General features: G+C 48.1%; 1 protein-coding gene across 1 annotated transcript in view; it reads right to left on the bottom strand.

Moving 5' to 3' along the window:
• LOC112114481 (transmembrane protein 211-like) overlaps positions 1 to 12,765 on the bottom strand; it is a 154,203-nt gene that overhangs the window by 105,052 nt on the left and 36,386 nt on the right. Inside the window, exon 2 of the mRNA XM_024211242.2 lies at positions 4,479 to 4,617. Within this exon, the coding sequence (XP_024067010.1) occupies positions 4,479 to 4,617 (139 nt within the window). The remainder of the gene's footprint in view (positions 1 to 4,478; positions 4,618 to 12,765) is intronic.

Here is a 12,765-nt window from a genome sequence, read left to right as displayed (position 1 = left end):
AAGTCTGGACTCTCCCTCCTCCCATCTCCTGAGCCACTGAAAATGGCACACAAAGCTCTAATCCCGAGGCCACTTAGCCTAGCCGCCCACTGAGAAAACCTCCTCTTTCCCTCCACGTGAGACTTGGCCCTCTGCAGGTTTTCAGCCCCAAAGGCAGGAGGACTTCTTCAGGGATGGCCCTATGTTCACTTCTTTATTTACCCAGCATCTCCACAACGGGTGAAGGCCTTGTGCCACAAGGACATGCCCTCCTCCAGGCAGGTCTGGACAGAGCCCCGTCTGGTCTCTATCGATGCTGCGTCATGCGGCAGAAGAGGCAAGAGAGGACATATGGGACAGGCAATTCTGGGATGTTTTCCCAAAGGGCTGAGCACTCACTCCTTGAGCCCAGGAAGCTTGTAACAAGCTCAGGACCTGAACTCAGGCGCCCCGCTCAGCTGCACGTTGCACTCCCATGGATCGCTGGGCGCATCTACGACGCTAGCTAGCAATCAAACCAAGAGCCAAGCACAGCAACAAAATATTCTTGATACCGCGGAGCTCTCCAGGAGCCAACCCTGACTCTCCTGCAGCACACCCACCCTGGAGGATGGAAGGAACAAACTCATCGATGGCTGGTGGGCAGCAGAGAAGAGGCTCAGAGAGCACTGCTGCACCTTCTCCATTTCCCAGGGGAGCGCTTTATGGGGGCATGGGGCGCCCTTAGATTCTATTTGCTGTCCCCAACGAATAGGAGGTTCAGCAGCAGAGGGAAAGGGCAGGCTGCGTGAGAAGCCTGGCCTCCGTACACACAGATATAATAGCGAGCAATTTGGAGGCAGGAGCCGGAGACATTCTGACAGGCGAGCAGCTTCCTTCTTCGCTTTCATTATCCCTTCAGCTGAGCATGAACAGTCATCTTTAATAACAGCCTCAGTGCAGTGCGATGGGAGAAACGGGTGTGTCCATCTGCTTTCAAATCAGATCCCGCAGGATTAGTTCATATTTAGCGCTGCAGTGAGGATACCGTGTAACAGGATTTTCCCTCGCAACACGAGAAAGCTGATTGAAGTCTGCAGGTCAGATAATGAGGCATCTCACTTGGAAATTCTGCTGGATTTCTGGGGCCAGAGGATATCTTCAGGGAAGTGTGTTTATTCTATGGCACAGACACACCAGTGGGTTTGTCCTCCTGCTTTAACTCAGTCACAGCCATAACCAACACCATTTCTTTCTGCTAAAGTCCCGAAGCAATGGTATTGAATCAGGATATTTTCGGGCAAACACCTGAGCATTCAGGGAGCGATTCCCTTCACACACTGCCCTCCAACTCCGCCAGCCACTTGTCTTTCAAAGCCTGGGGTTTGCAAACTCTATCTGCCCCTATGGGACTTGCTAGTACCTCACTACATCCCTGAGTGAGGAGATGCGATAGGTTTTCTCCGTACGCCCCTGAGGCCGCCCACCCTGATGGGTTTCTAAAAGGTACGCCATGGCGCTCTCATTCAGCTATAAACCCAGCCGGGCAACAGCCGACAGGCACTCCCTGAGAACAGAGGGTGTCAGTGTGAGTGGCACAGGCTGCAGTAGAGAGTTCTAGCTGGAGAAAGAGATTCCTGGTCCCAGTCTCTGCCCAGGAGCACGTCGAGCCCAGTCCTTGAGGGGCTGGGAATGCTCGGCTCCTGCTGATGGCAAAGGTGCAGGAGACAGCACGTAATGCAATACACAATAGCGGGGGGGGGTTTGAACAAGGACACACCTCTCTGCTCACAACTGGAATACAGGCCTTAGAACACTCTTGGTTTCACATAAGAGACCGAACCAAGTAAACTGGCTAAACAGCAATTTATCTCCGAGGGAGGGGCACAGTTAACGCTGCTGGGATTTGAACCAGTAGGTGCCGGAAGCCATTGTGTGCTTCAAACCTGACAGTGAGGCCACTGTGCCTGCCCCTGCACAGCCTCGGGGGGTTCTGCACACACAAACAGGTGTACGGCAGTGGGTGTTTTCCTGGCAGGTAACTAAAGTTTGGCTCTGGGTGTTTTCTGTCAGGACATGGCATTTATTTTCAGTGCCCTTCCCGAAATCTCTGCATTCATCACCTGCCATTCCCTAGACGGCATCTGTGTGGGGTACCTTAGTTCAAGCCCCATCTCAGGGGCAACTTCCAGGCAAAGACCCCCTGGAGCTGAACAAAAATACATCAGGAATGTCATCAGCATCTTGGGGGATGGATTTTTTATTCTGACCAACAAATTAGGAGCTACAAGACTAAACCCTTTCTTTCTTTCTTTCTTTCTTTCTTTAAACCCTTTGAAAGGATGTTAATGAGGAACAAAGAATTAAACACAAATAACCACGAAGATAAAGCAGGGCCGTTCTGCTTAGGCATGCTGGGGGAGTGTAAGGGTGGAGTGGGGAATGCGGGAGACACAAGCCAGTGTGGGCAAAAGACTAGTCTGTTTCAGGTCAGCTTGGGTACAAGGAACAGAGACATCACAAGTCTCCAGAGATTCAGTTACATGCAAAAACTTTTAACAGCAATGATGGTAAGAATGTGAATGAAATCTGGACAGCCATTATAAATAGGGTTTGGGCCTCAAGAGGCAATATTTTTAAGCCCTACTAAATGTCAGAAGTTGCTTACAGTATTTTTCAATTCTGACACTGTTAGCAAAGCAAACCTGTTTTCCCTTGTTTTGTGCCTAGCAATTAATGCTGTGAGTCTTTGGCTGGTTACTTACATCACCAAGGGGGTGCCAGGCATGAAGAACGACGGGTTTGATTGCATCTGCTTTGTGCATAGGTCCTTGTGAGTCAGCAGTTCTTCATTCAACTACTGGCTCAGAATCCTGCTTCACACCGTACATGACGTGTGTGTGCGCATACGTACACTTCTGTGAGTTCACTTAAATTCTGTGTATGGAATTTTATCTAATAAAAATACGCAAAGCCACAGTGAGGGCTGTCATTTGTACATAAGAGAATGGCTGGCACACAGAACTGGGAGCCAGGAGTCTCCCATCCATTGTTCAATCCAGCTTTGTCCAGTTTACTGGGTTAGGGTCTTTTTGTTCTGTTGGTACAGCGCCGAGCACAATGGGGTCCTGGTCTGTGATGGGGCTGCTAGTTGTTATTGCAATACAAATAATAATAATAATAAAGACACTGTTCCCCTCTCTCCCACCCAATGGATAATGTTTTATTTTAATTAAATTTTAATTCCTATTACAAGAATCAATACGGTAATTCACATAAAAGATACAATATCTACAGCAAAGCATCGCCTACTGGCTAATATTTACTTACCTCACAGGGCTGCTGTGGGAATTAATTAGTGTTTGCAAACTGCTGTTAGATGCTCAGATGAAAGATGCTATGCAAGTGCAAATTATCCTCACTTATTATAGCAGAGTGAGGGAGAAACAACAGACATGCCCTAACAACAACAGAGAAGGGCTAGCTCCTGCCGTGTCCAGGGGAAAATACAATTGAGCCCACTGAGCCAGTTTTAGCTCTACCAGAAATGTGGCCATTCTGCCAGTGACTGCACCAGCACAGAAGGCAGAATCTGGCCCACCGGTGTGTTCGCACACAAACTAAACCAAACCAATAAACTCAGCAACTGCTTCAAATTCAGATGTCAATATATCTAAAGAAACAGAGGCATATCTGAGTTCATTGGTTTGATACCATCAGTAACTCCATCCCTTCCTTGGAGTATAGTATGGACCACAACTTGCTGGAACACCTGGCAGATCTCATCACGTCTCACAGTGGTCAGGTGTTTTCCAAGCTTTGTGTAGGCCCCTCTTTATAAAATGGATCTCACCTGGGCTTACCAGACTGTCCACAATTATAGCATGATCTCGCTGGTGTTTTAAGGAAAGCTACAGCAAAAGTTGGGTAGAGAATAAATAATAAGAATAAGAATAAAAGGAAACCTGTGAGTTGAGACATTCCTAACTGGCTGGACAGAATAAAAATTATTAACAGAAGGGAGCAGCAAATTTCCTGGTGATACAAATCATTTCCACTAAGAAACCAGCGTTACAAAAAGATCTGGTTAAGACGACTCTTGACAAACATTTTTGTAAGCAAGACCCTGCAGTCCTAAAGAGTTTCTGCATTGCAGCTTGGGCCTTAATGTCATTTTCACATGTATTAGCATTTCCATGTATGCTTCCACATTGCCTTCCTTTGAAGCACTGGCCGCTACTAGGTGGAGGATGCCAGAGCTGATGGTCCAATTTGGTGTCGCAAGATCCATAGCCAAAATCTACAGACTTGGGTGCCAAAGCAAGACATCAAAATCCGTATTTAGGCACCTAAATAAGTGGCCTCATTTTCAGAGGCACTGAGCATTCACTGTTCCACTGACTTCAGTGACAGCTTTGGCCAGAGTTCCTGTGCAGTGAATAGTACTGGAAAATAACAACGCCATTTTAACCACATAGGACACAAGAAAAAACGCTGAGGCTGGTGTCCAGGTCACTTACCCGCTGCTGTCTGCATGTAGCCAGCTAGGGTGCACACTCGTCTCTCACAGAGCCCGCTGGGCAGGAATATAGCGATGATCGCCAGCAGGCAGCTGATGGCCAAGAGACCACAGCCTCCAGAACACAGCACTGCACTCGTCTGAAAGGACACACACACAGAGGTGTTAACGGGACAGCGAACATGAAAACAGGCAGCCCCTGAGCCGAGCGCTGCTCATCCACCAGCCCACTTGCTCAGCTCAGAAATCAAGCTGATTTTGGGTAGCGGTGGCATCATATACCACTGCCTGTCCAATTGTCCTACTGTTTCACATGCATAAACTGCCCTGGGTAACTGGCACGTTCTAGAGTATTGCAGGAGAAGCCATTACTTAACAATGCCTTTCCCATGAGAGGTGGTGGGGTCTGACGCCTGTGGGGGCCTCATGTCCCGTCATGCAAGACTCACAATGCCCAGCTGTACCTTTGGAATCTTAACAGCCCTCCAAATATTTTTTCACCGAATTAGTAGCCAGAGTGCTCACTAATAGAACGGATTTTCTTTTAATCTGACATCCTGTCTCTGGTCTCCCAACAGAGCTTTTAACATTCTGCCCTGAAATTAGAAACAGAGCACTGTCATACTAGGCTTCCCCCATCCCTTCCCTTTCACGTTATGGTGCTTACGTTCACTGTTAAATCTTTAGCCCATGGTTCACCTGTCACTCAGTCCCCTGGGTTATCAGTATTCAGGCTACAGTGATAATAGCAAATGTATTACATGCATGACGGGATTATGTAACGAATACAAGTGCCATTAGATGCTTCCGATGCATTTCAGCGCCTCCACTGATAGATAAAATGTACCTAGTTACCGCATCCATGCCTGAAAGTTCTCTCATTAATACGTACTTCGCAGAAGATGCTCTACTACTGTGAAGTGGGACCTGCTACTAGACTAATTCCATTGGCAGCATTCACTTAAAGAAACGCTAGCCTGTTATTACTCCGGAACATGGGCAGCGTTGCCTCCCCTCGCAGAGCCGTCCCTGCCCCCCAACACCTGTGCTGTGGTGCTTGCAACCCCCTCCCGTCTCTGACCAGCTTTCATAAATCTCTCTCTCTCTGTTCTGAAAGTGTATCTAGTTATTTATTATGATCAAATCTGAGCTCAAGCAGTGCAGTTATTATTAAACATTTATATTATGGTAGCATCTGCTGGCCAGCCAGCCCAGGGACCCATTGCACTAGGGGCTGCCCAGACATATAGTAAATGATGGTCCCTGTATGTTTATGGCATACAAACAGAGAAGTCAGAAAAAACATAAAATACTTTTGCTGGAAGTTTGCAAGGTAACACGACTTTATTTCTTAAAATCCACAACCTTAACACACAAGAGCCCACAACAGAGAGACAAAGCAGGCTGCTCCCTAAGGCAGAGAGGTACAACTCCCCCCCACCTTATCCTAGGTTGGCTCTTTGCAGACTGACTGCTGAAAGACCCAGATCGGATGCTTCCCTACAACGCCCCCCAGCCAGGAAGCAAGTCCAGGAAACCCCTCATACTTACAGTGATAGCTTGTAATTTTCATACTGTATCCTGGGGTAGTCAATAGGTGGACTGCAGGCCAAATCCAGACTGCCAGACTCTTTTGAACGGGATCCAAAAATCTTTTTATTTACTTATTATTATCATTATTGTTATTTTTTAATTATTTTTTCTGGAGTCTGGACCTTGACCAGGAAATTTGGACCTTGACAAAAATTAATTGACTACCCCTGCTGTACCCAACACACCCTAAAGAGCTTGCAGCCTAAAAGACAAGACATGGCAGGTGGATGAGAAACAAGAGGGCAGGGTGGAAGACAGCATAACACCATAATAGGCTGTGCACAATTCTTAGCCAATCACAACTCGCCACCCTCCTAGCTGCTCTCAGGGCAGAGCAGGTGGGTGTGCCGCTCACATCTTCACAGGTTCGCACTGTCCTCTGCCAGATGACAGCATTGCCATTTAATATTACACCCTCAGGGTGCAAGTTGGGACAGCATCTAAAAAGAAAAACCCAGCTAATTTGTGGTGCAAACAGATAGCATTGGGACGCAGCCATCTAGCTCCCCTCAGCTGTGCTTCCCAGTGTCTGGTATTTAATTCTCAGTCTTTGTAGCTACCTAAGGTGCCATCGCTGTGGTATGTGAGCACCTCGCAATCTGTAATGGATTTCTCCTTGCAGCACCCCTGTGAGGAAGAGAAGTGCTGTTCTCCTCATTTTACTGATGGAGAATTGAGGACCAGAAAGCCTAACGCTCAAATCCACAAAGGCATTTCGGCTTCTAACGTCCACTGAAATCAATGGAAATTAGGAGCCTAAATATCTTTGTGGATCTGGGCCTAAGTGATTTGTCCAAGGTCACATGGGAAGTCTGTGGCAGAGCCGGGATTTGAATGTGGGTCTCCCCAGTTGTATGTGGACCTGTCACACTGCTGGATTCTCCGCTGATCCTGTTTTTATGTTCTCAAAGAGGTATTTTGCCTTGGTTTATCATCGCTACTGCTTTGGTCTCTATCCTCTGTAAAACATCTCTTCCTTCTTCCCCCACTTTTCCTTCATGGGAGAGCATGTCTTGCCAAGGTACAATGGCCATGGACCTTCTGTCAAACCAGGCCTCTCAACACTCTGCCATGGGAAAATTCTTTCAGTGTCACATCTTTGTGTGATGACATGATGACATCTTAGTGCCAGCCTGTTTCTCCATGCACATCTCCTGTCAGGCTTCACCGTTACCCAGAGCACTTGATCAAGTGCTTGACTTCTTCCTCTGTGTATTCAGCAAAACAGCAACCTTTGTGATGATCTTTCTTCTGAATGGGACCTTTGGGGAGTTTTTTAAATCACTTTTCCTTTTTCTGGCTAAAACCTTCCCAGCTCCTGTTAGCTGCATTTGTCTGTGAGCAGGAGATCATCTCTGGACCGTAATTCCTTTCTATCCCAGAAAGGTCTCCGGAGGGAAGGTGATAAGTTCCTGTGTGTTAGTAATGTGAATGCTAGAAACTGTGCAAGTAGACAAAAAAATCAACCCAGTGGGCCTTTAAATTCCTGCTAATGGTTTCCTCATCCTAGAACCAAACAGCCTATGTCCCTGCTCTCTGCTGCCTCTAACACCACGCAAAACCAGGTCATCTCTTCATGGCGTTTAACTTGTTCACTAGTTCATTAGACTGTGAACATATTTCACGCCCAGCAAACAGCAAACTTCAGAGGCACATCCAGCCTTTGGAAGTTGGAAAGAAAGAGCTTTGTAACCCGTCTTCCTGAAGATGTTTAGAAATGAAGTCTTTCAGAGGGGACAGACATCAACCCCTGAGCTTCTTAAAGATCTCAAGGGTTTTCCCAGCAGGTGGGCATTAACCCCAATGGCCTGGCCAAATTTCCCTTTGGGTAAGGACATTCTGCCAGCCTGCAATCCCCGTGCGTTTTGTACACTCCTTGAAGCAGGGATGGTAATTTACCATCTGTGTATTTGTACAGCCCTTGGCATACTGGGGCTCTGATGACCTGAGTGACTCATTACCACCATACACATGTTCATGTTACATTTCACTTGGAAGCCAGACCCCTATGGAAGCAGATAGGATCGCAACGGATGCAGGCCTGCTCCTTTGAACCCAGAAAACAGCCTGGCTAAAACGTCAGACTAAGCTCTGCCATTGGTCGCTAAGGTGGCGTCAGGCCACCCGCAGGCACAGGAGATGTGGGAGGAGAAAACAGGACGGGATCAGGAACAACTTTGGAAGATAGCCAGACTGGGCCAGGGCCAGGGGATCTCTCCTTTGTTCCCCTCTGGCCTGACTGTGATCCCATGGGACCAGATCTGAGAGCTCCTGGAATCCAGGGGAAACACTTCTCACCCGGCCACATCCCCAGCACTGCCTGAGGCACCACCATCAGGCATCGCTCAGTTCAAAGTGGATCAAAGCAGTGACCTCAAACTGCCCTCCAAGAGGTGGCCGAGTAAGATGAAGGGTATGTCTACACTGCAAAGAAAAACCCGCAGCGCTGCGTCTCAGAGCCCAGGTCAATTGACTCGGGCTGGTGGCCCTCGAGCTGCTAAAAATAAGTGTAGACATTTCTACTCAGGCTGGAGCCTGAGACCCTCCCCCATAACCAGGTTTCAGAGCCCAGGCTCCGCCCTGGGCCCAAATGTCTACACTGGTATTTCTAGCCCTACAACTCAGGTCAACTGACCTGGGCGCTGAGACTTGCACTGCAGATCATTTATTGCAATCAGGACATACCCTAAGTGACAACAGTGCCCCCATGACTGGAGCAATCTGGAGACCTGGGTTCTGCCACTGACCAGCCTGGGCAAGACACTTCCCCTCTGGGTGCCTCGGTTTCCCCATTTGTACAATAGTGGCTGGGGACTTCAGGAGTCCAGGTGAGGGTGCCTAACTCTCTTAGGCCCTCAGTGACAATCCCAGCCAGTGATACTCTCTCTCCTCTGTAAAGTGCTTTGAGATCCACAGAGCTGGGTGTTGTTATTAAGGTGGAGAGTGGCTCAGGCTGGACAGGTAGCAGACAGAAATCAGGTTACTGCAGCTCTCACCTGGCCAGAACACACTCAGGCAAACTGAGAAGAGAAAATGTCAGTGCATCCCGTGGCCGTCAGTGGAAAATGAGGGGGAATAAATCACAGCCGTATGGGCCAGGAGCCACACTGCAAGCCTTTGCTCGGTTGTTGCCTGCGATTGCTCAGCATTCAGCACCACTTGGTATCAGAAGCCAAGGCACGTGTGCGTATTCCAGATGAATTCCTGAAATCCACCCCAGGGTAAGAACAGAGCAATGACTTTAGCTGAGGAGTTTGAACCCAGCATGTAACAGAAAACAAATATGTGATGTGCTCCCTCCAGACAAGAAGCAGCTGTTCCCACGCATGGCAGACAAGAGAAGTGACAGAGCCATTTTCTGCCCCAAGGGCGCTGGAAATGGGAACGCAAATGCCACTGAAGACAGAAAGCAAGAGCTGATTTTGCATGAGTCCTGAGACTGCTTGCACCGAGTGTCAGCCTGTGGCAAAACAGGCAAACAGCAGGGTTATATCGGGGAAGCTGACACACCTTGAAAATGGCAGCTGCAGACACAGCTCAGCCTACATGGGGCACTGACCTACACAAACAGGAACTGAGACCCACAATAACAAAGAGAGAGATCGTGAGCACAGGCCAGTGCTTGAGAAAGTGTGGGCTTAATTTCTGTAAGGTGTATACAGCTCTCGCTAGCCAAGAGGGAGCATTCCCGACGCTCGTTCTTTCCTGTAATGAACATTGACTGCAAACATAGGTCCAATAAAAATTCACTGATATTGCAGCTCTACCTTTGGTAGAGACATGGAGACTGCAGTGTCCGCCGGACTTGGCTTTTTCCCCCACCATGTCCCTTTGCTCCTACTCTGGGCTGTGTCGAAAGCATCCAAGTCTTGGCTACTCTAGCACGCCCACTGTAGGTACCTGTGACAGGGCCATCCTGCTGGTCCTACATTTGCCAAGCTAGGTGCAACCCTGGATGTAGCAGAGGATGTGATGTGAGTGATGGTCTTTGTAACGAGAGGTGGTCCCAAAATAAGGATGGCAGGGCTGGGTGGCATAGACGGTTACCCTGGCAGTGCGGATGGGGCTGGTGCAGACAGTGTATAACATCAGCTCTGAATCATTGTGTGTGCCGTTTGCCCTGATGACACTTCTGGTTAAAAATGCACCAGTTTCTTTTCATGTTCCAGCTTCTGAGCAACCATGGTTACCATAGAAACAAAACCAATAAAACTCTTCCTTTCATTCCTGCCCCCCAAGAGATAATAAATCAGGATCCAGAACTAAATCGTCTGTTAAGTTCATGTTAAGATGCAGGACCCACCATCAAGCAACTGCAGGGAAAACAGCAATTGGGTTTGTTCAAGAAATCTTGCGGTACTGTCGAAAAAGCCTAATAAAAATTCCCTTGCCCTCCAGGAACAATGACCCAGGCAGTACAGATTTGACTTGAAAAGCCTGTCACTGCCTTACAGCCCTCGTGATATTTGCAACTGAGATTGCACGTTCGCTTGTTATTTAAGCCAAATGTACCATCTTCAAGAACAGGTTCCACCCTGCTGGGATAGCAACCAGTTGCAGCAACATGATATTAACTAAATGCAGGAGAGCAGAAATGGGCCTTCTCCTCTTCTACCAAAGGACACATGTTAGGGTCAGGTTCAGCTAAATGGGTGGTGGGGAACTAGTCAAAGCTCTAAAGATTCAGGAGGAAAGTTCTGCTCTTGGAAAGGAGCAAAAAGAGCTACAGCAGCAACGCACTGCTCTCCTCGTCCCTTTGCAATCCACCCCAGAGAGTGATCGGCGTCTCCCTTTGACGTTAACACCTCCCTCCACCAGATCATTTCTATTTGCCTCTCTCCAATCCACTCTGGATTCCTTTCTCCCCCCCACCTCCTGAAAGTGACTGACGCGGGCTGCCTTTCATTCCCCAGCGCCTGTGTTCCTTTGTTCATGGGCGTAGCACCACCTCGATAATAAACCTAGGTCCTGGAGGATTAATAAAACATAATATACCCTCTGCTTTGTTCACAGGATGATTTGCACACCAGACTAGTGCTTTCCCCATCTGCAATTACACAGCCGCTGCACTGCTGGCAGGGCTGTTTTGCTCACTTCATTCCGGGGTCAGCATCCAAGAGGAAATTGTTATTCACAGACACTGTACTAGACCAAACTAGACTGTTGCTTTGCCATTTTTCCACTCGGCTTCTCCCCTTCTCTTTTTTATTTTAAGAAGCAGTCACTAGAGAAGCGTTTCACATTGTGGGATGTACAGAAGGAGGGAGTGATCTTTGTACACACGGTGAGCCAGTCCCAGAGCACTTACATTTAAATAGGCAAGGTGGCCACACGGCAGAAATAAAGATTAGATTATAAAATCCTTAAACCATAATCTGCATTTGCTGTCCCGGTACGGCTTGGCTGGCAGGGATGGCATAGTCCAAGTGTTCCATTATTATGGAATTCATTGAGGATTCCTGGCAAGGCCACCAGCCGGCCATAAAGAATTCATTTGCTATTCATGCCCATGTCACGTGAGGTGTTCGTTCATTCTATGATACTTTAACACTGGATAAGCTCCCGCTAATGGACACTTGAAATGTTGCCACTGGGGTGCCAACGTTTTACCGGGGCTCACTGTAAAACAGGCACTTGTCAAGGTATGTTAGAAATCATAAAAGGAGTCTTTAGCCTCACTGCGCTTTTACAATATAAGCCTTTGGAAGCTCAAACATGGGCTGTTTCCCTACCAGAGTACGTCTCCTTTGATCACACATGCACACGGCTTTGCTATTGTTTTGTGATTGTAGGTTTGCTTATACGCCCTGGGCTGTGAATGCTGGTTTGTTAATGTAGGGCTCCTCACGTACGCTGAGCCGCAGGCAGTGGGTTATTATCATAAATTCATTCCTGGGCATTGAGCTGCACTTACTGGTTTGTTATTGTAGGGTTGCTTTGGAACAGTGGTGTGTTATCGTAGGGTTGATCACGTGCACGACCCATTAATGTAATTATTTTAGGGGGGAAAGAATATTAATCGTGAAGAACAAACAAATAATGGAATGGACTCTGCATCCTCTGCTGAACTGATCCATCGCCTGTGTAAGTGCTTTGGGTTTGGGCTCAGAGTACAATTTCACCCTGTGTATTGCCAGCAAGGCCTCAACACCGCATCTCACTAGGGGCCCCCTGAACCCAGGCTGATGTTCCCAGATCACACCTTCAGGATTCTGTGGGCTTCTCTGATCTCCCCAGGCAGAAACTGCCACCCTTTGGAAAATAAACACGCTGACTGTGGTGTGTGCACACTGCTCCACTTCCTCCTGGAGAACCACAGCAGCCGTAATTACCCCTTAAATCCCACCACTGCTGCCAACCATTTAGCTCTGCGCATAACTGTTCCGCTCTGGATCGGGCAGAATGGAGACTGAGTGAGCCCAGAGGTAGCTGGTCTCTGGGCAAGTGGAGGCAATTCCTCCAGGTGCCAGAAGCGACATTCTGGGGGAGAGTTTTAGAGCAGAAGGGAAGAACCATGTAGCTCCCACTTTTCCTTAGGACACCCTGCTTTTGCACCTGGTTCATCGTTTCTGCCCTCTTCCTGCTGCTGCTGCAAACATCCAGCTGAGATCGAATAAGCAGGGAAACACCACCGTGTGTCACAACAGGCATGCACTGGGGATGAGGGACTGGTTGAGAACGAGAGGCTAAACTGA

Source organism: Terrapene carolina, unplaced genomic scaffold (assembly GCF_002925995.2).
Source record: "Terrapene carolina triunguis isolate 2854851 unplaced genomic scaffold, T_m_triunguis-2.0 Scaffold231, whole genome shotgun sequence".
In the NCBI taxonomy this organism is placed as follows: Eukaryota; Metazoa; Chordata; order Testudines; family Emydidae; genus Terrapene; species Terrapene triunguis.
This window is presented reverse-complemented; position numbering and strand designations above follow the sequence as displayed.